The sequence below is a fragment of the Mustela nivalis genome (assembly GCF_964662115.1).
Source record: "Mustela nivalis genome assembly, chromosome: 6".
Taxonomy (NCBI): domain Eukaryota; kingdom Metazoa; phylum Chordata; class Mammalia; order Carnivora; family Mustelidae; genus Mustela; species Mustela nivalis.
In genome coordinates this window covers 119198494-119223374 of record NC_139025.1, presented here as the reverse complement: position 1 = coordinate 119223374, position 24881 = coordinate 119198494, and the positions used below count along the sequence as shown (strand labels likewise).

The 24881-nt window shown below is 39.3% G+C and overlaps 1 protein-coding gene across 6 annotated transcripts in view; it reads right to left on the bottom strand.

Moving 5' to 3' along the window:
- The window catches only part of UBE2Q2 (ubiquitin conjugating enzyme E2 Q2), a 73308-nt gene extending 56361 nt beyond the window's left edge, over positions 1-16947 (bottom strand). For 2 of the 6 annotated variants that reach the window (XR_014313094.1, XM_082736002.1), the window contains exons 1-2: positions 16395-16886; positions 6678-6779 (exon numbers count right to left, since the gene is read on the bottom strand). Coding sequence is in view for 4 of the 6 variants with exons in the window: in XM_082736002.1 (XP_082592128.1) it covers positions 6678-6779; positions 16395-16583 (291 nt within the window). In the remaining 2 variants the exon portion in view is untranslated. Of the gene's footprint in view, positions 1-2548; positions 2654-6677; positions 6780-16394 lie in introns of all 6 variants that reach the window. The other 4 variants (XR_014313093.1, XM_082736001.1, XM_082736004.1 and 1 more) reach the window with 4 other exon arrangements.
- Positions 16948-24881: the final 7934 nt, after the last annotated feature.

Here is a 24881-nt window from a genome sequence, read left to right as displayed (position 1 = left end):
TGGAAGTCAGCATAAATTCCTCTTAAAAGCTATCAGTTGACAAGCCTTGGCCACAAAGAACTCTCAATTATCTTTTTAGTACCTTGCTCAAATATGAGTAAGAAAGGAAGAAAAAAAGAAAAATATGAATAACATAGAATTGATATTTGAGGAACAGTTTCAAAAAGAAAAACAAGACCAATATAAACAAGGAAAAAAAAAACTTACTGAAGAGAAAATAGAGGGGTACTTGGGTGGCTCAGTCAGTTATGTGCCTGCCTTCAACTCAGGTCATGCCTGCTTCTCCCTCTCTCTCTCTGCCCCTTCACCCTACCTGTGCTCTCTCTCACTCTGTCTCAAATAAATAAAATCTTTAAAAATCTTAAGGACACTTATGATTACATCTATAAATCAAAAACAGAATGCTATGAATAAAGAATAATCAGAACAAGAAAGGGGTCTCAGAATTTATGGGACATCATTGGAGATGACCTTGACCCACATTCCCCAGCATTCATCCCCTTATATGGTCCCTCCCAAAGTCAATCTGGGCTGGCCCCATGACTTGCTTTAACCAGTAAATGTAGCAGAAAGGACACTGAGCCAGGTACAGATCTAAGTCTTAAGAATCCCTGGCGGCTTCTACTTTTGTGCTCTTGGCAGCCAAAAATTAAGAATCCGGCCTAACTTTTGGAAGAAAGAGAAGCCACAAAAAGAGGTCCATCCAAGAAGAAGATGAGATGCCAGGGGAAAAGTGCAGAGTAAATAAGCATTTTGCACATTGTGGTGCAGCCACTATCTGAATGTGCAGTGAGCCCAGCAAGAAAAAACAAAACAAAACTGTCCAGCTAAGCCTAATCAGCCCACACAATTGTGAGAAATACAATAAATTAAGTTTGGGGTAAGTGGTTAAGCAGCAGTAAATAATTAAAACACAACCAAAGAAGTTATGCTCTCCAATTTTTAAAAATTGAAGGAAAAACTTCCAGAATTTGAAATTAAAAAAGAGAATATGGAGATAATATAAAAGATACAAAGGCTCCAGCAAAGGAGGTCTAAAAGACAATTAGGAGGCATTCTAAAAATGAACAAATAAAGAAAATGGAAAGGAGGGAGTTATCACAGAAAAAAAAAAAAATACAAGAACACTTACCTGAGGAGAAAGATAAAGGAGCCCACATTTGAAATGACCCATCCATACTGAGAGTCCAGCAACAATGAAAAACACAAAAATCCACAACTAAAAACACACCATTGTGATATCTGAGAACACCAAGACAAACTCTTTAAAGTGTCCCAAGTCACACACAGATGAGTAAGACTTAGAATGCATCAGGCTTAAACAACACCACTGGCTAAAGGACAGCAGCACAGTCTTTGAAATTCTGAGGGAAAATTATTTTCAACCCAGAATTATATATCCAATCTGTCAATCAAATGCAACAGTGAAATACAATAACAATTAACATTTATTGGGCATTTACTATAATCCATGCATTGCTCTAAATGACTTACATTTAATCTTCACAGCTCCTCCCCAAATATAGGTACTACTGTTTCCCCCACTTTACAAACAAGAAATTGATGCACATAGTACTTGGGTAATTACCACAAGGTCATACAACTAATAAGCAGCAGAACAAGATTCAAAAGTATGGTGGTCTGGTCATATTTTTAGATGTTAGAACTGAGAAAATGTATTATTCCACACTAGGATTTTACATGAGGATGTACACAGGCAAAATGAGAAAGGGTAAGCAAGAAAGAGGACATGAGATCAGGTAACAACAGATCCACACTAGCAGAGGAGAAAAAATCTCAAGGTGACACCTACACAGCCAGTCCAGAGACAACCTGCCAAGACTGGTGCAAAAGAACCACAGGAAGACCACAGAAGAGGCAAGAGCTCACAGAAAAGGTACAGAACATCACTTTTTAAACTAAGGATTATTATAAAAAGGAGGACACTGCAAAACAAAGAATTCTACAAGAAACATCACAATAGAAAATGCTACACTACAAAGTCCTAATAATAAACAATGATTATTCATATGACTAAGTATGATGGTGTTTTAAGATGGGAGAGGGGGGGAAGGTGGGTTGTATAAGAGCTAAGTCCTTATTTATAGCACAAAGTCCATAAATTATGCCCTAAATAGGTAAAGCTGGAAATCACAAAGTTAGACGTGGCGGTGAGCTAGTGGGCACTTCTGCTGCTAAAGGAAGTAACATTTGGGTTAAGCCTTAAGAAATCCAGATAGGCTTAAAAGGAGATGACATTCCAGGTGAAGGTAAATGAATAAGCAAAGAGAAACAATTGACGGAACAGTTATGAAAATCAGGAATGTCAACAACAAAAAGGTGGTAGTGGGGAGGGAGGCAGTTGTTTCCCTGTCATAGTAAATACCAGCAGCTCCAAAGAGTAAATAGGTTATTTTTAGTATCTAAAATAAAACAAACAATCCAACAAGACTAAACTTCTAAGTACGTTAAGAAGGAAAATCATCCTAGTTTTTACTTTTGCTTGAGACAATTTTAGCTCTTGAACACTAGAGAATTTTTACTTTACCTGACCCGTGGGTATTGGTTGATCTAGCATCTCAACATCCAGGTGCTTAGGAAGGTTATATAATCTGCAGAGTTCACATATCAACCACTTCAATTGCTGACGAAGCTACAAAACACATTTCAGTAAATAAGCATTATGTTAAAGAGCCCTTAGAAGACATGAATAATGCTATGACTACTGTAACCAATCCAGTAGGAAATGAAAAAAGTTTGTTACTGCTCAATTACAGCCTACAGATAAAATAACAGTCTTTAAGAAATATTTTTAGGGGCTGCTAGTATAAGAAAGTCACTATGGCTTGAGTACAATCCCTATAACTAATACCTAGCAGAATGACAACAAAAAGGCTGAGGAAGGAGAGCTCCAGACATTGTCGAATTTTCAGTTGCCAACTCCTTTTCTTAGGAAACTTATGACTTCAGACAAGAATACATTTACATTAATGAGACGACAAAAAAATACAGGCAGTGTTGTTACACGAGTTATAAAATTATACATTCCAGTCATTCATTTAAAAGTAAGAGGCAAACGTGGTCTAATAGACATACTCCTGGAATCTAAAAGACCTTGGATACAGCAACTAATTCCCTGAGTTTGAGGGCCCCCATCTGTAAACTAAGGAAATTAAAAACTTCTTATAATGGTAAAGATAAGATGAAGCCTGTGAAAAGAGTTGGCACTTGTAGGTTCTTCAGCATCTGCCCAAATGTTTAAAAAAAAAAAAAAAAAGTGAAAAAAGCACTAAGAAAACTGAAAGGAGTAACTCATTAAGTTCCCATTTTTACAACCAAATTGTTTTGTAAGCATATTTACTTTAAGCAAAGAATCAAGGTAAGTTATGTTCACGAACATGTTTTTTACTGTTGAAAAAAAAAAAAAAGCTGTTTTCAATGTATGTGTTTAGGAATTACGCTTTCAGAACAATGTTCAATACTTAGTAGACCTTACCCAGAACTAATAAGGTAACTTACTTCACCTGGTCAGGGACAGTTTACCATATGTCTCTGATCAGGAAAAGAGATGAAAAAGCAGGTTTATGGAGGACTAAGAAAACAGAAACAGAGTTAGAATGAGTAAAAAGAAAAGAGTAAGACTTTCCAAAGTAGCCAAAAGAAAAAGCAGAAATTAGGAAAGCTGAGCAGTAAATCAGGATTAAAAAAATCCTCAAGCTTAAAAGGCACCATGGATCTACCCCTCCAATAAGCTCTGTTTTGTTTCAAGAATATAATGAAGATGACAAATGGTAACCTGGACACAGACCCAGACACTCCAACCCATGACAAAGGAAGAGCCATGGGAATGCTGCAGCAGAGGCAGCACGTGGCAAAGTCAGACCAAGCGACAAGAAAAATAGGGTTGTATAGCTTTCCAGGAATTTCAACTCTACACTCCCTCTTCCCAAAAAGCATTTAAAGGGTAGAAGAAACTAAGATGGTGGGAAAAGATTTAAGAAATATCTAGAAGGTAGATGGATAGGTATTAGAAACTTACTAGGTCTGGAGAAGGGAGGTGTCAGAAAATAAAGGTATAAAAGAGAACTTTTAGTTCCCTAGTTCAGCCATGGGTGACAAGCTTCATTATTTCATCTTGTCCCACTCACAATCACAGAGAGAATTACTGAAGAAAAACTGGCGTGCTGGAGTGCCACAAGGTAGGGAAGGTTAAATTTAGATATAATCATTTTGAACAGCCATGGCACATCCAAGTGAGAGTCCCTGGATCTACAGGATACCTGTGTGTATCCTGTAGATGTAGATGTATGCATTTGAAACTCAGGGGATATATTTTAGCTAAAGAAACAGATTTAGGAATCCCTGGATATAAACCATGATTTAAGTAATAGTAGTAAAAGAGATTTCTCAGAGAAAGCATGGAATGAAAAGAGGCAGACTAAGGGACAAGAGCTCAGGGAAGACCTCAGGGTTAGGAAGAGATAAAAACAGGAGACAATAACCTGATGGAAGTTCTCCTAAGATTATTAGTTTCCAGAGGATGAGGACAGGACTTGACTTTTGTACCCATCACTTATTATAGAGCTTGGCATAGAAGCCAGTAAATTAGAAAAATAAAATAAAATAACAAACTTCTCTCTGTTTCTCTAATAACAGCACAGGTGTACCTTCTGTACAGACCCAGAAGGAGAATGTATGCGTTTAAAAAAAAACAGATAGGGATTTATTTTTTTTTTAATTTTTACAACAGGGGCCAGATTATAAACAATATTCTATGCCTTGCCTTTTCACTTGCATATCTTGGAAAGTTATATACATTCTTATGAAAAGATCAGTGGCATTCTTTTTAACTACAATGTAATATTCTATCATAAAACTATTCTATACACAGTAGTTTTTATTTAACCTGCTTTTGATTAGAGACTTTAGGTAGTAAATGTTTGTTAAGTGGAGGAATATTTCAACAAGGGAATAATCACCACTATCAAACTCTTGCAGAGAGGTCAATTTTAGGGTTAAAAAAGGATTCCTTGGATTTGGCAACTAGACATAAAAAATTTAAGTGCAACAATGAAAGCAGGATCCAGATTATAATGAATTAAGTAAAGCAAAGGTGAGGAAATACAACTTATTCTGTCAAGAAATTAGGTGATAGAATAACTGGCAGAGACTATAAGAATACAGGGTAATCTGGTTTTCTTCTTTTATGTAAATATATTAATTTTTTAAAAATAAAATGAGACCCAATTTTATGTCCTATGTCATTTCATTTTAAGAGCATTTTTTGATGAAAAATATTAGACACTGAAAAATAACCCAGTCAATTCTACTATTACAAAACTTTTACCTTTAGATCTTTTTAGAATTAACCTCCTAAAAGGAGACAGCAGTAAGACAGCCATCTTTTTTAAGAGGGCCATCTTTTCCTGTCCTGTCACTCCTCTGCTGGAAATGTGAATCTGTCTAGCTTTTTATTTTTACCTCTAACCTTCATGGCTCTCCAGACCAACCTCTACTCTTAAAATACTCCTCAAACTGATTTCTTCTGTTGTTAGATTCTAACTTCCCAGATGGTCAGTTCTCCCAATGATATTTATAGAATTATCCACTCTTTCTTTATAGAGTATTTTAACTTATTCTGAATTCTCAATAGCATGACTTTGTTTTTAAACTTCTATTATCTTTACCTGTCCAGTCCAGTACCAGTACATAATATTTTTATTTCATATCTAATTGGACAAGTCTCTCATTACTTTTTTCAACTTTTTTTTATTATTACTTTTTAAAACCAACTTTAGCGTCATTTTGTCAAGTTCCAAAAATAAGACTGTTGGGATTAACTGCATTCAATTTATAAACTAACATAACACTACGAAGGTAACAGACATGTTTGTAATATGGAGTCTGCCATCTAGGAATACAGTAGTCAAATCTTTCATTCTAGCTTAATTTTAAAGAAGGATATGAAACTATACAGAATACAACCTCAACTATTTAAACATATTAGAGTCCACGTATTTTACTAGCAAGGGAAAAAATACTGATAGAAAATAACTACCATGTCAATAGTGGTTATATCAGGCAAAAATATTATTTCCCTTTATTTTACTAAGTACTCTCACAGTAGTTGCTTAGTTTTATCATTAAAGAAAAAAGATTTCTAAAATTTTTTTATAAAATGGAAAGTTATACTTCTTCATATATTAAAAAAACAAAAAACAAAAAAACCCCACATTTTCTTTGTATACCTATGGTTAGTTATTACTGCAGTTACAGACTTGTGAGAGAGAAACCCGTTCCTTACCACAAGCATTGATGTCATTCTAGCATTATTTCCCCTCACATCCACCTCAGTCTTTTTTTCTTTTTCTATCTTCAACCTTGGCTAGTGTTCCCTACTAAAAATGTCTGGTAGGTTTAAAGTGAGAATTCGTTGAAAAGAGACGACCTAACTCCTCATCTAAATTAAGGTTTAGCATATGGGGAATAAAGATAAATCAGGTAGTACAGAATTCAAGGCAAAAATCAGACAAAACTGGTCTTGAGCTCCTTTAAGATTATCAAATAATCATTAGTTAGGCTTTTTTATATCATATTACCTCTCAATACTTAAGTTCTACATACAATGTCCTTTGGGCGGGGGTGGGGGGAAATAGTAGGTTGGGTTGTTTTCTCACCGAATTGTTGTTCTTAGTATCTTCTAGACGTTCCAGCACTGATGTCAGATTTGGGTCATCAGAGTCCACAAACCATATTGGTGAAGAAGATGGGTAAGATTCCTGTTACAGAGACACCTATGTTAAACATATTTACATATGGACTAATCTGGAAATGCAAGTTAACATACCATCAAATGACAAGATGACAATGGATTTAAGTAAAATATATCAGGGTGAAGAAAAGCAACCCATTAAAATCTAGGCATGGAGAAAAGTTGTTCTTTTTTTTTTTCTGGATTTTTTTTTTTTTTAAACAGTGTATGATGTAATTTTACCTGCTCCATGTTACATGATTTATACATTTAAAATTCAAGCAAAAAAAAAAAAGTAGTTTATCCAATAAGTAGTAGCATTTAAAATAGAAGAGAAACACTGCAAAAGTTAGGTTTTATCACAAGCTGGAAAAAAAAAATGGTACTCAAGTACCAGGAAAGATGCGCTTCCTTCCTTTACAAAGAAGGGTCAATCATGGCCTGGATAAATCCCTCAAAAATAAAAGCAAAAAAATTAAAACAACCACCTCACAACCTTGAAGTATAATTTATAAATTTAAACCATACTACCTTTGCCTTTTAATATAATAAAGCTACATTTCTAAACTTTATCTAGATGAGATCTACCTCAATTTTTAAAGGTGAAGCAAAGGAGTATAATCTAGGCATATATTTTTAAATCCTTACAAATGCTAAAATGATTTTTTAAAAATCTTCTTACTCCCTATACTCCCTGTTCTAAGTAATTACAGAAGTTACTTTGAGATTTTTCTCCATTAGAAAATTGCCCCCTGCAAAATCAATCCCATTAAATTTTGCCTTTTTCCTAATAATTTCCCACCCTTCTCAAATTGTAGGGAGGGATGTAATTTCTAAAGGAAAAGATTCCTTAACTGAGATTAGGATTATTTCTTCAATATCGCTGGTGTTAGAAGTCAGAACAAACAGCCATATAGTGACCATATGGTATATACAGGTTTCACTCGCCACAGAAGCTGGGCTTTGGAAAGAGGCATCCTCCTTGTACAGCCACTATCTGCGTGCTACACCTCAAGGGTCAATGATGTTCCTGAACACTGTGATGGGCAACCTCTAAAATGGTCCCAAGCATCCTAACCTGGTTTTCACTGCCTTGTATAATTCTCTCCCCAGACTCACTTCTAACAGACAAAAATACAGTCAATGATGGGATGTGACTCCTAAGATTAGGTTACAAAAAGATAAGAACTTCTAGGGGTTCACGGGTGGCTCAGTGGTTTTAAAGCCTTTGCCTTCAGCTCAGGTCATGATCCCAGGGTCCTGGGATGCAGCCTCACATCGGGCTCTCTGCTCAGCAGGGAGCCTGCTCCCCCCCCCCCCCACCTCTCTGCCTACTTGTGATCCGTCTGTCAAACAAATAAATAAAATCCTAAAAAAAAAAAAAAGATAATAACTTCTTTGTTGCTCACCCTCTCCTGCTCTTTCATTCATCTTACCCCCACCCCCTCATTGAAGCCATCTCCCTATGGAGAAGTCCACAGCTACGTGGCAAGAGATGGAGAGAGGCCTCTGACCACCTGCCACCCTCAGACAGGAGGCCTGTAATACCAAAACTACACGAATGAGGATGGAGGAAGATTCTCTCCCAGTTTCACTTTTTGATGACTGTAGCACTAGTCAACATCTTTACTGCCTGGTGAGAGTCACAGAGCCAAGGAACCCTGGTAAGCCATGCACAGATTCCTGACCAACAGAAACTGTGAGATAATGTTGCTGTTCTAAGTTATTACATTTGTTATAGAGCAATATACAACTAATTCAAAACCCATAAAATACTAGTATTTTATTTGATCGCAAACTGAGTACTCTCAATAAATGCTATAGTCACATATTTTTAAAAGCAAAATTACATGTGTTGATTTTTAAAGGTTAACAGAAAAAAGCCTTACATGCTTTACTATTAATAGACATTTACTCTCTACTGTTTTCTCTTATAGATTAGGAAAAAGTCATTATTATTATATACTAGCTGCCAAATAATTAGGTTCTGGTTATGGAAAAACAATTTTGCAGAAACACAGTATTAAAGAAGCATTGCTTTGAGAACTATAATCTCAATTACAATATAGCTGAAGCCAAAGAAACGGTCTTTGAAGCACGTCACCAAATGTTTTTTAAAGAACAACAACAATTAAAAAAAAAACTGTACTAAAGGACATCATTAGGTCTATTCAATAATAGTTTATTTTGTAGTCTCATTCCTCTACTTTTCAGTGTGTCCCAAACCTATTCACAGACTAAACGAAAAACTATCTTCAAAACCAATCCTGTTCTTAAGGAAAACTATTTATCAAGTATTGCATTTTCTTCTTCAAATTCTTCAGCCTAGTTTGGGAACATACCATCTAGACCCTAGTTCCAAAAAACAAAACAGAACAATGGAACTAGACGGTATTATGCTTAGCGAAAGGAGTCAATCGGAGAAAGACAACTATCATATGATCTCCCTGATATGAGGAAGTGGAGATGCAACGTGGGGGGCTTGAGGGGTAGGAAAAGAATAAATGCAACAAGATGGGATTGAGAGGGAGACAAACCATAAAACCCTTAATGTCACAAAACAAACTGAGGGGGGGACGGGGGAGGGGGGTAGGGAGAGGGAGGTGGGGTTATAGACATTGAGGAAAACTCAACACCCAAAGAACAAATAATCCAATCAAGAAATGGGCAGAAGACATAAAGAGAAATTTCTGCAAAGAAGACATCCAGATGGCCAACAGACACATGAAAAAGTGTTCCGCATCACTCGGCATCAGGGAAATACAAATCAAAACCACAATGAGATACCATCTCACACCAGTCAGAATGGCCAAAATTAACAAGTCAGAAACGAGAGATGCAGGCAAGGATGCAGAGAAAGGGGAACCCTCCTACACTGTTGGTGGGAATGCAAGCTGCATTCTTGCACTCTAGAAAACAGCATGGAATTTCCTCAAAAAGTTGAAAACAGAGCTATCCTATGACCCAGCAATTGCACTACTGGGTATTTACCATAAATATATAAATGTAGTGATCTAAAGGGGCACGTGCACCTAAATGTTTACAGCAGCAATGTCCACAGTAACCAAATTATGGAAAGAACCTAGATGTCCATCAACAGATGAATGGATAAAGAAGATGTGGTATATACATACAATGGAATACTATGCAGCCATCAAAAGAAATGAAATCTTGCCATTTGCAACGACGTGGATGGAACTAGAGGGTATTATACTGATCAAAATAAGTCAATCAGAGAAAGACAACTATCATATGATCTCTCTGATATGAGGAATTTGAGAGGCAGGGTTGGGGGGTAGACATGGGGGGTAGGGAAGGAAAAAATGAAACAAGATGGGATCGGGAGGGAGACAAACCATAAAAGACTCTTAATCTCACAAAACTGAGGATTGCTGGGGGGTTGGAGGGGTAGAGATAGGGTGGTTGGGTTATGGACATTGGGGAGGGTATGTGCTATGGTGAGTGCTGTGAAATGTGTAAGCCTGATGATTCACAGACCTGTACCCCTGGGGCAAATAATACATTATATGTTAATAAAAATAAATTTTAAGAAAAGCTCCATGGCCCTTAGCACACTTTTTTGGGGGGGGGAAGATTTATTTTACAGGGGGCAAGGGGCAGAGAGAGAGAGAATCAGTTTTAAGCAGACCCTATGCTGAGCGTGGGCTCATTCTCACACACTGAGATCAGGGCCTGAGCCAAACTAAGAGTCAGATGCTTAAGCAACTGGGTCACCCAGGTGCCCCTCAATTTTAAACAGTATAAAAGTTTTGACTCCAAAAGTTTTAGAATAGCTGCCTTCTCTACACCTTCCATAGCCCGGCCCAGAATGTCTTCCTTGGAAGAAACATCCCTTCACCATTATATATTAACCTACGTGGTTCCATTGGAACTAGCTTCCCTAATTCCTTCCCATCTTTCTATATCTCTCCCTTGACCCAAACCTTGGTCACAGGTCTCTATAAGACCATTCCACTCCTGGTGATTAGCTGTCTGATGGGCTCAGCCAGACAAATCTAGGTCTTCTCTAGAACTAAAATTCTCCTTCTGGGAGCTCCCAAGTCATAAGGCCAGCCTGGGGTGGTCAGTTATTTCTCTAGCCAAAACAGAGAGGGTTTATGTAAACAAATTGTTTTCTAGAGGGTGACAGATATTTGTATTTCTGCCATGACTGTGAGAACACCCATTTCACTGCACACGTGCTAACATTTTTACCAATCTGTTCAATAAAAGCTTTTACCTGGAAGAAAAAAAGTTCCTATACAATGTAAATCATTATAGCTCCAGAAACCAATTCATCAATAAGAACGGGAGGCCATCACTTCTAAGAAAGTTTCAAAGGACATAACCTATATGCATAAGGATTTAGCTCTAGCTGTTAATGTCCAAAGGATTATTTAAAATTTTTTTAAAAAAAGAGTCTTATTCAGAAATAACTTTGTGTCTATTTTCTACACAAACCCACTAAGACACCAATGTGTGGATCTGTATCAAGCACCAGTTAGAACTGTCTACCAGAATGCTCAGTCTCTATTTTTCCAAATAATAGAACATGGTCATCTCCAAGGACTTCATCACTGTATGAATACAGATGCATGCAACATTTTTGTTCAAGGTTCAGAAATATAACAGTTGTAATTCTTCCAGAGTGTTGTTCAGTAAATGTGGGGAGGAAAATGAGACTGAAAGAATCTAAATGCTCTGACATTCATTCATTTTAAGATTTACTTCTTGTTAGAGAGCGGGCATGCAGGCACCCAGGTGTGAGATGCAGAAGGAGCAAAGGGAGAGAATCTTCAAGCAGACTTCCCGCTGAGTGCAGAGCTTAACTGGCTGAGCCACCCAGGTGCCCCTAAATGCTCCGATATTGGGGTAAAAAAAAAGCTACCAAAAGAGATTGCTCCCTGCTAATCATTTTGCAAGTAAACAACTAAGTAACATTATCAGACCCCCACAGAAGCAGAATGAAAAATCAAAACATCCTTCTAGTTAAACTGAGGCAGAGAAAAAAAAGGTGCTGAAGAAGATTCAAACCACCTGATCTGCAGAAACCAATGGGAAGTTTCCTTGATTCTCAGTGTACTTTGTCTTTCAGAATAATCTTTTAGAAAGAGAACACAGACTACTGTTACAATGGCTTTGGTAAAGGGGACTCTGCTTCATTACTCTGGCTCTCCAGTAATGCTTTACATTTGTCAATGACTGTTTCAATTCCCAGCCCTCAACTAGCTGACATTTATCTAATACTATCTTTTTCGGGTCTCAGGAAATTTAAAAAACTATATCAAGTTACTAAGACATACACCATTCATAAAATGGAAACCTAAGTCTCCTCTTCATTTAACTGTTCTTTCAAGGACGGGCATAAAAATGGGGGTAGAGGAGGATAGATAGATAATAACTAGGAATTTTACTCTACGTTACAAATTGGTCAGATGAATGAAAACAATGATTCCTCCAGCCTGAAAGGACTACTGACGTGCTTAACATGATGGCTCTGCTATTTCCAAATGATTCTCTGGGTGTACAGTTTGGAAAGGTAATCTGTCCCAGGAAGGCAGAAAAGGTCTCAGGCTCTTTAACCAAGTTGGTTCATGATTTCTGTTGTATAACCTTGGTGGGGCTACTGTTTATTCAATGTCAAGACTAGTAACATGAAAAATTAAGAAATTAACAGCACTGATTTATTTCTCAGGAAAAGCTGTTAGAAAGAATTTCTATTCTATATTCAGCCACAAATGACACCATCAATTTCATATTTGTAGAGAACATTATTATTTTAAAGAGCTTTCCTTTAAAAGCTTTCATGCAGGACAAAAAGTATTATCGACTTTATAGAAAAACACAACAGAAAACGTGATTTGCTTAAAGTCCCAACTACCAAATATAGTATAAACCCTTTTCTCTCGCCTAAGCTCAAAGCTCTAACATTTATTATTCTGGCTGTTGGTGGTGAGGTGGGGAGGGGAAAGGGGACTCCGATTATGACCAAGAGAAATTTAATTAGCAAAATAAAAAAATGTGCTACCACAAGTAGCCTGGCAAATAGCCACTCATGCAAAAGAGTACTGGTTTATGTTACACAAACAATAAAATTAGTACAAAATTTTATCTGTTTACCAGCTAATTTACAAGAGGTGGGGGGGGGGGGTGACTGTTCACTCTGAAATACGGATTGCCTACCAAGAATTGCCAGATGTCAAGAAGTGCATATAAGGAGAAATGAAGTTGCCAAGTTATGTTAAATATTTCAAAAGGACTAAAAGGATTGCATATACTAGCTCCAAACAAGGCCACACAGGTTACTAAAACAAGCTGCTTTGCTTTCAGGTGTGAGCATAACTGAATATTAGCAGTAACTGGCAATTAGATCTGTTTGCATGACACTCCTTCATATCATGAGTTCACACAAAGCAAATAGTAAAAGACTCCTTCTTGAGGTTGAAAATAGCATTCTGTCCCTTAATATTTAAGATTCGGATAAATTTATATAACAGAAAAAGATTTAGCTCAATTCCCCTGACCTAAAGAGTAAAACGTCTGTTCTGGTTTCTCCTTCTTAAAATGGTCTTTCATATAAAGTTAAATTACATATTTCCTATACAGTGACTTGATAAATATTTAAAATATTTTTTGATGTTTCCTCTGCACTTTTGACAAACTCTTGGCAGTTAACTTACGCAACAGTTAAGATTTTCGTTCACACAGAATACAGCTAAAATAGAACAAATATTTACTGAGTATTTACTGAATGGAAGATGAAAAGCATGATTAGAGACTATGCTCCCCTGCCATCAAAAAAAAAAAAAAAAAGGCTTAAAAAAAAAGTCTAAAACTATTATAATAGAACATAAGAACAAATAACCAAAGCAGTAAATAGTAAAGATTATAGAAGGGAGGAAGGGGAAATAAATACCAGCAGGAACTGAATAAGACTTCCTAGAAGAGCCTTGAGGATTGATCAGACATGGAAAGACAGACTGGGGTGGGGTAAGGGGTACATTCCATATGGGAAAAACAGATTCAGAAATCGAAAGAAAAGGGGGGTACAGTATCTTTAAAAGTTTATCCAGAAACTGGCATGCATGAGTGTAAGGAAACAATTCATGAGGTGCCCTTTACTCAAATTTAAACTGTGTTAAGTATGCTTCTTGGTGAGCAATGGAAAAGACCCGGCCTGGCATGTAGAAGAGCTCAATAAATGTCTGGGAATAAGGAAAGAAGAGGAAAAATTAAAGAACAGATCAAACATTTTTTTTAAAGAGTTATAACTTTTTAGAGATTAGCAATTCACAAACACAACGGACAGGTAATCCAACACCGTTTCTTCTTTGCACTTTTCCCACTAAGAAAATGGTATCGACATAAGCAAACCATGTAGATTTTATCAAAACACCTACCTATGCTTAAAGAGTCTTATCTTTTAGAGATACTCATGGAAATAGTTATAGTGACAGGTCAGGAACCAGCTTGAAACACTGAGGTGGGGTACAGATGAAATAAGGTGGGCCAAATGTTGATTGTTGTTGAGGCGGACTACATGGAGGTTCTCCACACTATTCGCCTTTTGTATATGTTTGATATTTTCCCATAAAAAATTAATACACACTCATATACACTGAGCATCCACCATGATAATTACCTTCTGATAATACCTGTCATAACTTTGAGGAGTTTCTACTGTAATACCATTATACTAGTCTCTATCATATCCTCCTTTCACTGGGTGTCTCTAATTCATTCCTTGCTTCACTTCCTAATCCAGGTCTTCCCACAGTATTCTGTGTGTAGCTGACTCCTATTGGCCTCCTATACAGATCTCAGTGGGGACTCTGCTGGCATTTGAAGTGGGGAATTCTTTGTTCTGGCAGACTACCACGACCCTACAGCACCTGACCTAACCAAAACCAGACATACATGCATTTCCTAATATCACACACTGTTGAGAATTAACCCTAGTGCTAGATGGCAAACACATTTTAGTAGCTCCCCACAGCCTACCAGTTCAGTTTTCTATTATGGAAACCACCCCTTCCTTTTCCTGGCCATACCCCAGTTTCTACCAGAACAATCACCATACAGGCCAATCTCCTGCATACTCACTACCAATTCCTGTTTCCTATTCTTGGAAAATCTTCTCTTTACCAGCCTATATCCTCAAAATTTGTCCACTCCTAAACGAACCACATTTTCTCAAGCAGTGGTGTCTTTTCTGGATAGCGTTTCCTCTGCATGAAATGAGCTTCCACTCCCAAGATTCTACTCACCTGTGAAAGCCCAATTCCAATGTCAGCCTCCCACCAAAGCCTTCTCTGAAGCACCACCCAACCACCAAACTCAAAATTAGCTGCTCTCTTTGGCTTTCATAATGACACCACAGATCTTGGTAACCTTTGGTAATATGAAACTCTTCCCCCAAGATTTAGTTCTGAAGACAGGGATGACTCTGACCCGTTCTGCAAAACTAGTGCCTAAAACAGAACACTTAGATGTTCAATAAATGACTTCTCTCCTCAGTACAGTGCTAGTACTTTTTTCCCCTAAAAATACACAACTGCTCCCCCATATATTCTGGGAATTATTTTAATGTCAATTATTATAACTTCAACCCCTTTCCAAACTCTCGGGTACCAGATCAGGAACACTTTGGGCACTTGAGTAGCCCACTGACTTAACCAAAAGGAGTCAAAGACACCACACTTTTGGTTTGGAGGGAACATAAAACTACCACCTAGACTCCTGCTGTAAGAAATTTATTCCGCAGTCTGGAACAATACCCTAGGTCAACTTCACCTCAGGAATGGTTTCATCATACACATTTATGAAAAAACTAGACACTTCGATTACCTTACCAAGCCCCGGGTTTTTAACGAGCTTCCAATTGAAAGAGTGAGCTTTTACACTGCCTTTTTTGGTTTTGTGACATAAATTAATCTTTCTGGTATGAAGACCCGGACAAGTATCTCCTTTGGGGTGCAGATAATTTTAAAGGCTCACACACAAGAGGGGCTGTGGAAGCAAACACCTGTATCACCACCTGCCCATCCAGTTCAAAGCGCCTTTCGGAAACACGTTCGCGAGGAGCCAAAGCCAGCAAGGAGGGGAGAATTCAAACAGCATCAGAGGCTGCATTGTAAACTTTTTCAATATCAGTTTTTCCTTAAACACAAATTTAAAAACAACTGGGTGAATAAGCAAGAGGAAGGAAACCTCACTGAAGAGTAAGGCGTTAAACCTTGAGGGCCTTCCTAATTCCCAGCCGGGGTTCCAAAGCCAGATACGACATGCCTCGCCGCGGCCGGGGGCAGGTCGGCTGTGGGCAGCCGTGGCGACCTAGCGAGGGCAAGGGCCGCCACGGTCTCCCACACCGAAGCCCGGAGAAGGCGGCTGAGAGGGCCAGCAGCCCCAAACCCAGCCCCGCGGGAGAGCGGAGAAAGGCACCGCCTGCCTCCTCCCACCCAAGCCTCGCGCTAGCAAGGCTGGGCCTGGGCAGGGCCCCAAGCCCAGGAAAGGGGCGGATCCGCCCCGCCCGGGGCCCCGGGAGCCAAGGGGCCCCTACCGGACCGATTCCCTTTTGTCCCGAGACTCGGGCGCCCCTTTCAGCCCTCGTCTGGCTTCGAAGGTCTGAGGCCGGGCGCCTCACCGTGATGTTGCAGTGGAGTGTAAGCGGCGGAGACGGCGAGTGCGGGCTGCCGGGCGGTGCCGGAGGCGGCAGCAGGAACTGGCAATGCAGCTCGTCCAGCTTCCAGCTGACGATGCGGAATCGCTCGTGGTTCTTGTCGAAGATGGACGCCAGGAACTTCAACTCGGCCTTGAGCCCTGACACGGACATCTTCCCCTCATCTCCGGCAGGAGGGGTGCGAAAGGGGAGCCGGGCCCAGAGCCGCCGTCACGGCCGCTACCGCCCCACAGGGCCGGCTTGGGGCCGCACTCTCGCGGCTCCGCCTCTCCCCGCCGCCGAGGCCCGCGTCGTATCGCGGCTGAAAAATGGCTAGGGGCACTGAGGCCTCGGCGGGCGGCTGTGCGGCGGCCTGGGCAGCGGCGGGGGCGGCGGCTGCTCTCTTCGTAACCGACTCCGCCGGCAGGAGACCACGGCCCCGCGGCTTAAAAGGGCAACAGCGACGCCGCCCCCGCTACAGCCTGGGAAAGGGCTGCCCCCACCCCGCCCCCATCCCCTCCCCGCCCCGGCGCGCCCCGGTTCCGGCGCGTGCACGCGGCCTGCGCGCGGGCCCGCCTGGCCGCCCCCTCCTCGCCTTGACCCAGCCCTCTTCCGCCCCGCCCATCTGCTTCTTTCCTCGGCCCTCGGACCCGAGGCTCGGGGCGCCTGGCGCCCGGCGGCCTGATCACCTGGAGAATCAGGAGACGCCCGGCGCGCCTCCGCCTCCAAGTCTGAGAGCTGGCCACGTGCGCGGCCTATTGCGCCGGCCACGTCGGCGCGCCTGCGGACGCCGGCCAGTCCCTGGGGGCGGCTCCTCTGCTGGGCTCTGAGCGAGCCACCGACTCACCTGACCCGGGCGGCGCCCTAATGGGAGGTGGCAGAGAGCTGGCAGCGCTTTGGACGCAAATCGGCTCACTTACTTTCACCTTCGCTAACCCCGTACCTAGCCACCGGTTCACAAGCATGGGTTCTCTTCCCTTCCTGCCTTGAGCTTTTGTCCCCTTTCCCAAGCTTAAGGAAATCCTCTCCACCTCCCATGGAGGCAGGACTATTTTCAGTAAAGTCTTAAGCTCAAATGTCATCTTAGAGAGGTCCTCCCAGACCACCAATCTAAAATAGCCAACCAGTCCCCCTATATCGCATAATCCTATGTTAAATTTTTCACTCAGCACCTATCACTGTCTGATATTTTTCTTATTTGTTAATTGTCTCTGCCCAAGACGAACGTCTGAATTATTCAGAGTTGTTTCCTCAGCATCTAGAACGAGGCCTTTTGAAGATACCCAGTGTTATTGAATGGATGCTCCTATCAGGAAGGCCCAGCTTTTAATACAACCTATGGCACATCGCTTAATAACATTTCAACAAAGGGCTCTGCATTTTCCTTTTGCATTGGCCTTGATTGGAGGTATTAAGTTCTCTCTTCCTATATGTCTCCTGCTTCAAGATCTACAAGTGGTTCCTGATCTACTGGTCCTTAGATGACATAATATAGAACAACAGGGGGAGCTATTAGGTTCACTGAATGAGGAATATTTTTAAAGCTTTTTTCATTTACTTCTGAGATATTGTATCATAGTGCTTCTTAACCTTTAAGGAAGTCACAGACCTTCCTGAGAATTTAATAAAAAGCCATGATCCGTTTTTCCGGGAAAACACCTCTGCATATAAAGTGATGTATTTATGGGGATTCATGGTCCTGGCACTAGAGATAGCATTATGAATTGGGACTGAGAGGAGAAGGGGTTCCAGGTTGCAGGCCTGAGCTCCAAGTCAGAAATAACTAGAGTAGTATACTGGCATTAATGCTGGATTAAACACTGGAGTGTCCTGCTGCTTGCTTTTTCCATCAGCCCCCCGTACTCTTGGGACCCTAACAGGCATGGTAGTCATGGATAAGGATTTCAGACAAAGGGGAACAACCTGTTCAGAACCTATATGACTTTGAGAAGTAAAATGCCCTGAACATGTTATTTAATCTAAGCTTTTGTTTATCTCTAAATTGCTTTGAGTAAATAAAGAGCTTTATAAGTTGCAAATGCTTTTACTAGTTTTATCAGAAATAAATACATAAATATCAAAATCACAATCATTTTTTAAACTTCTTTTTAAAAAGATCTTATTTACTTATTTGATAGAGAAAGCATGCACACAAACGGGGAGGGGCAGGCAGAGGGAGAAAGAGGAACAGTCTCCCTGCTGAACAGAGATCCCAATGTGGGACTCCATCCCAGGACCTTGGGATCATGACCAGAGCCAGAGGCAGACGCGTAACCAACTGAGCCACCAAGTTGCCCCTCAAACTCATTTTTTGAGCATCTGCTGTGGGTCAAGCCATAAGAGAGCTAGTCAGAAATAGAATCTGAATTCAAGAAGTTTAAGATCTAGCACATAGCATTGGAAATAAAACATTGTTCCAGAGAACAGAAGACTGTGACTTAAAATGGCTTGGACAATAAGGAAATGTATTACTTTACATAATAAGAAGTTCAGAGTCAGGGTAGGCTCCAGGATTGGTTGATTAGATTTTTAATAATATCAATAGTGCAGATTCTCTCCATCTTCTTTGTCAGTCTGAGAGCAAGGTAGCTATAGCTGTTCTTGTGGGTCACATCCAGCTATGTCAATATCCAGAGTTAGAAAAGACTATCTCTTCAATATCTCCTAAGACATGGGGACCTTCCCAAGATTCTGCCCAACTGACTTCCCTTCTGTGTCATTGGCCAGAAATGTATCGCATGCCCATCCCTAAGCCAGTCATGGTAAATGGATAGGATCTTTCATCTGTTAATTTTATGTGTTATCAGGAAGGCATCTGGTCAATCATAGGCTATTAGTAGTTAAGTTTTGGGGAGTAAAATTTTGTATACAGATTTTTGACTGTGTGGTGGATCAGGACCTCTAACCCCACATTGTTGAAGGGTCAACTGTTAACTTTTGTTAACTTTTGTTCCTAAGTTGGTATTTGTAATTTTGTGTTCTTTTTCTTGAAGAGGGAGTAATTCAATCATCTGGTGTGGGATGGATTTTGAGAAAACCACAATTTTACTACAAACACACAAATAAAGACAACGTCAGACCATAATTGATTAGATCAAACTACTGACCTACTACATAGCAAGGAAGAAATTAATTCCATAAATTACTTGCATAAAAGTATGGTCATGTTCAGAGAATATCCAAGAGCCCAGTTGATGTATAAATATATATATATATATATATATATATATATATATATATATATATATCAGTACAATGAAAGAAGAAGATAAAGTTGAGATATTATCTGATACCTGATTTCAGGGCCCTGAAATACCATGCTAGGGACTACAATTTCATGTGGTAAATCATCACTTTTAAGATTAACCTGGCATTAATGTATACAAAACAGATTTCAGTAGGTTTAGGACTGTGAAGTAGCCCCAAGAAGAAGCAGGAAACCCAGATTCCAGATCTGACCTGCCATTAATTCAGTAGGGCAAGTCGCATCCAGCTCTGAGTTCCTTCCACTCCAAACATTAGAGTCTTTTGGATTGGTCCAAGTCAATAGGGAGAAACACTGAAGTAGGAAACGTGGCAGTGGAAATAGAAAGGACTACACTGATGCTATGGATATTTCCATGAGAGAACTGATAGATGTTAGAGTTGATGCAGGAAGAGAGGGAGAGATAGGTGTTTTGTTTAAAGTGATTTTGAGATTTCTTGAGCAGGTGGCTGGGAGGGAGTAATGCTATTGATACACCCAGAAAAAGATGAATTTGAGATGATTGTGGAAACTCAGGTAGAGAATTTATATTATAGGCCTTGAGTTTATAAGAGAAGTCAGCACAAGTGATACAACTGCAGATCAGCCACACAGAATGATAGTAGAAGCCATAGGTAATGGGTATGATCATTGAGTCACAGGGGAGGGAAGTCAACTCAGGCCATTGAGTAAGGCTCACCACTATTAATTTAATGATAAAGGAATCATTGGAGAAGTCAGAGGATGACCTGTGTGTCAGGTTATCTGTGGAAAGACCAAGAAAGATCACAACTAAGAAAAATCTTTGGCCCTTAGCGATTAGAAGGTCAGTGGTATTTTAGAGAAAACCATTGCAATAGAAATAGGAGCAGACACTGTATGTAGACTACTATTTGGAGAGGTTTCAGTGTGATGAGAAAAAGAGAAGGTGGGCTTTAGGGTTTTGTTTTGTTTCGTTTATAATGCAGACAGAGGTAGATTTACTGTGAAGCTTAAACTTTAAGGGTCCTTACACTTGCACAAGCCTCTTCTAATTAAATTTCAATCTTGAACAATGCAGGTTTAAACTGTGCAGGTTTTTTAAACATGCATTTTTTTTCTGATAAATACAGTACAGCATTGTAAATGTATTTTTTTCTTCCTTATGATTTTCTTAGTAACATTTTCTTTCTTCTGTCTTACTTTATTATAACAATACAGTGTATAATACATATGACATAAAATATCTGTTAATTTTGTATGTTATCTGTAAGGCATCTGGTCAATCATAGGCTATTAGTAGTTAAGTTTGGGGGAGTAAATTGTTGTATACAGATTTTTGACTGTGTGATAGATCAGGACCTCTAACCCCACATTGTTGAAGGGTCAACTGTTAACTTTTGTTCCTAAGTTGGTATTTGTAATTTTGTGTTCTTTTTCTTGAAGAGGGCTCCAGAGATTGAATAAGCTTCAGGCTCTACAAAACCTGTATCTGCCCCTAAAAAGAGAGTCATTTGTAGGCAATGAAAACCGAAGATACAAGTGGTGAGATAAGACCAAGAACTAGGTCCTGGAAGAGGAAGGAAAGGACAGGATAAGGAGTTACTCGCTGGAGAATAAAGGAAAGACCAAGAAATGTTGAGTTGGAATGAAAGATTGTTGAGAGGCCTCAAACTGAATGACCTTGATTTCAGCAAGGCAAGGACGGAGATGGGCAAGACAGAAATACAGAAGCCTGAGTACAAGGGAGTGCTAACAAAAATAGTTTGAGTACTCTGACTGAGGAACCCCACTTAGATGTGCACGAAGGACCATGAGAATCAGATGGCGTAAGAGTGAAAGTCCCAGGGCACCTGGGTGGCTCAGTGGGTTAAAGCCTCTGCCTTCGGCTCAGGTCATGATCCCAGGGTCCTGGGATCTAGCCCTGCATCAGGCTGGGGAGTCTGCTTCCTCCTCTCTCTGCCTGCCTCTCTGCCTACTTGGGATCTCTCTCTGTTAATACATAAAAAATCTTTTAAAAATATGTTTTTAAAAAAAAGAGTGGAAGACTCCAGAAAGGCAGAGCAGGTTCAGTATGAAAGAAGGAGTGGGAGAAATCACAACTTGTATGGAAGAATTTTTTTTGGAAGAATTTTTAATTTCAAGGACTTCAACGTGGATTAACTCTCAGTGATAGCATATTTCATGCTATTCTGTCCCAGCATATACAGCAGGGCTGCTCTCAAATGCCATCTCTTTTATCTACCTTTTCTACTCCCTAAATTAAATTTAATATCTCTTTTTCTCCAATTTCCCAGTATCCCATCTGTCCCAGCACTTACTTTTTGGTTTCACCTTGACTCTGACTACCTGGTTTCATCTTTGTCTCCTCTACTAGATTATAAACTTGTCTAAGCATCTTCATATCCATAACACATAGTGCAGTTCCTGGGACATAGAAAATACCCAATAAGTGATCATTGAGCAGACATAGCCTGTGAGAAGTGAAATCCATGAAATGTCTTCAATTCAAGACACATAAACGAGAAAAGTGATCTAGTTTCACTGAAATCTCAGGGAATCTATGAAGACATCTCCCTGTCTGAATTGTGCACACATCAGCATGTGGTCACATAGGCCCAGACAACCACAGAGCTCCCCACAAGGCACAGGATATAGAGCCCATCCCTGTTAAAATGAACAAGTGACTCATTATTCTGCTGCAGCTAACTCAGTGAGAAACTGTTCTAAGCTAAAATTTTCATAAGTTTGGACCCTGGTTTATATTAAAACTACCTTTGATTTCAACTTCATTCCTAACACCCATCATTTCCCTCTTGCTTGTATATAAGGGGCTTTCAGACTAAGTTGCAAATACACTGCATATGAATGTGATTCTGGAGAGAAGGTCTAAAGCAGTACTGTCTAGTAGAACTTTCCGCAATGATGGAAAGTTTGATCCTTTTGCTGTCCAATAGAGTAGCCACTAGCCATGTGTGGCCACTGAGTACTTGAAAAGTGCTTAATGTGACTGAGGAACTGGATTTTAATTTTATTTCATTGTAACTAACTTAAATTTAAAGAGCCACATGTGGCTAATGGCTACCATATTGGACATCACACTGCTAGATAACTATAAAAACACATATAGCTCAGTATAGCACTTTTAAAAACATGTCATCCCTACACCTTGAGAACAATGACCATCTGTTACTATTATATCTTCAGTGCCTGACACAGGCTTAGTGCTTAATAAATGTTTGTTGAATGAATCACTGGAAGGCCAAATTTCATATTTTCTCTGAACTTAGGTTTTGCATTTCTAAAACAAAAAAGATATACACTTAGATTTATTCTAGCTCAAAAAAAAAAAAAGACTCTCGTAAGGAAATATACATTCATACAACAAATACCTATTGAGCACTTACTGTGTGCCAAGTAACTTTATCACTGTAGCAGTTTTAGGAAACTGTCATTATACTGCCCAAAAACCTGACTTTCAGAGAAGGGAAATAATTTGTCCAAGCTCATGTAGCCAATAACTGACAATGTCAGAATTTGAACTCAGGTCTATATAGCTGTTTCTATATAAACAGCTTTTCTTTTCTTTGCTTCTATATAAATTATAAATGTAAATATTTTAGATAATATAAAATGACTTAGCACTGAGAGCACAGGGTGGCACAGAAGCTATACTGGATTGAAATACAGACCTTCCTTTTAGGTCTGTATTTCATTCTACAGGTAGATTCTTGATTCCTCAGGATTCCCCTCATCTTACAGGTAGATTCTTGATTCCTGGGTGAGAGATGCCAACTCTTTAAGAACACCTGGGTTATTGAGAAGGAGCAGGTGCTGTTAAGCCCTCCTGACCTCGATGAAACTGACAAAGGGAGGCAGGAAAGAAATCAGCCTGGAATTTACCATAATGAATACCCAGAAGCCTTTGAGTATTATCTTCCCTCTGTCACTAGCATAGGAAAGCTTCAAATAGAAAAATTTCCTCCTCAGGAGATAAACCATAAGAGACTTAATCTCAGGAAATAAACTGAGGGTTGCTGGAGTGGAGGGAAGGTGAAAATGATGGGGTGCCTGGGTGATGGACATTGGGGAGAGTATGTGCTATGGTGAGCTCTGTGAATTGTGACTGATGAGTCACAGTCCTGTACCTCTGAAGCAACTAATACATTGTATTTTAATAAAAAATAATTTAAAAAAAGAAAAAGAAAAATTTCCTCCTCATGCCTTCTACAGTCACATTCCTACAAAATGTTCTTTTAGAATATTTAAGGTTGATGGGTAAGAACATTTTTCTAGATGTAGGCATAACATACTTTTGATCCAGTAATTTCAAATCTCAGAATTTATTCTAAAGAACTAATTAAGCATGGGGCGCCTGGATGGCTCGGTGGGTTAAGCCTCTGACTTTGGCTCAGATCGTGATCCCAGGGTCCTGGGATTGAGGCCCACATAGGGCTCTCTGCTCAGCAGGGAGCCTGCTCCCCCCCCACCCCGCCTGCCTCTCTGCCTACTTGTGATCTCTCCCTCTCTCTGTCAAATAAAAAAAAAATATTAAAAAAGAGAAAAGACAAAATAACCTTATTTTTTTAAATGGACTAATTAAGCATGTATATCAAGACTTAGTTACCCAAACTGAAGGAATATAACTAAAAACATCATACATTGATAAGACAATCAGAGAAATCTAACATTAAATATTTGATGATACTATAGAATTATTACTTAATTTTATAAGTGTTACAATAACATTATTATTATTTATTACAATGTTATTACAATAACACTATTATTTATTTTTTAAATGAGCATCTTTACCTTTTAGAGCTATTTATTGATGAAATAAAGAACAAAGATTTGAATAAAATATTTATTCCACCTCTTTCATAGTAGTAAAAGACAAGAAAGAACCAACGGTCTTAGAACTGGATATGCTGTAAGGTTGGTATATCCACACAATGGAATAACATGCTGCTATCAAAATGAAGTTGTATACAGATATGGAAGGACACACCAAAATGCTAACAATGGTCATATTTTGGTGACTTTTCAAACTTCAATTTTCTTACTGCTTATTTATATTTTCTGAAATATTTTCATTGAACGTGTTATTTATGTAATGAAATCATTTTAAATTAATTTACTGATGTTTAAGGTAGAGAGAGGTAAGTCAGAGAAGGATTTTGCAAAGAAATTTTAAAGGGCCAGTGACTATGTGGCTGCTGTTCTTTTGATCACAAAAAGACACCTGG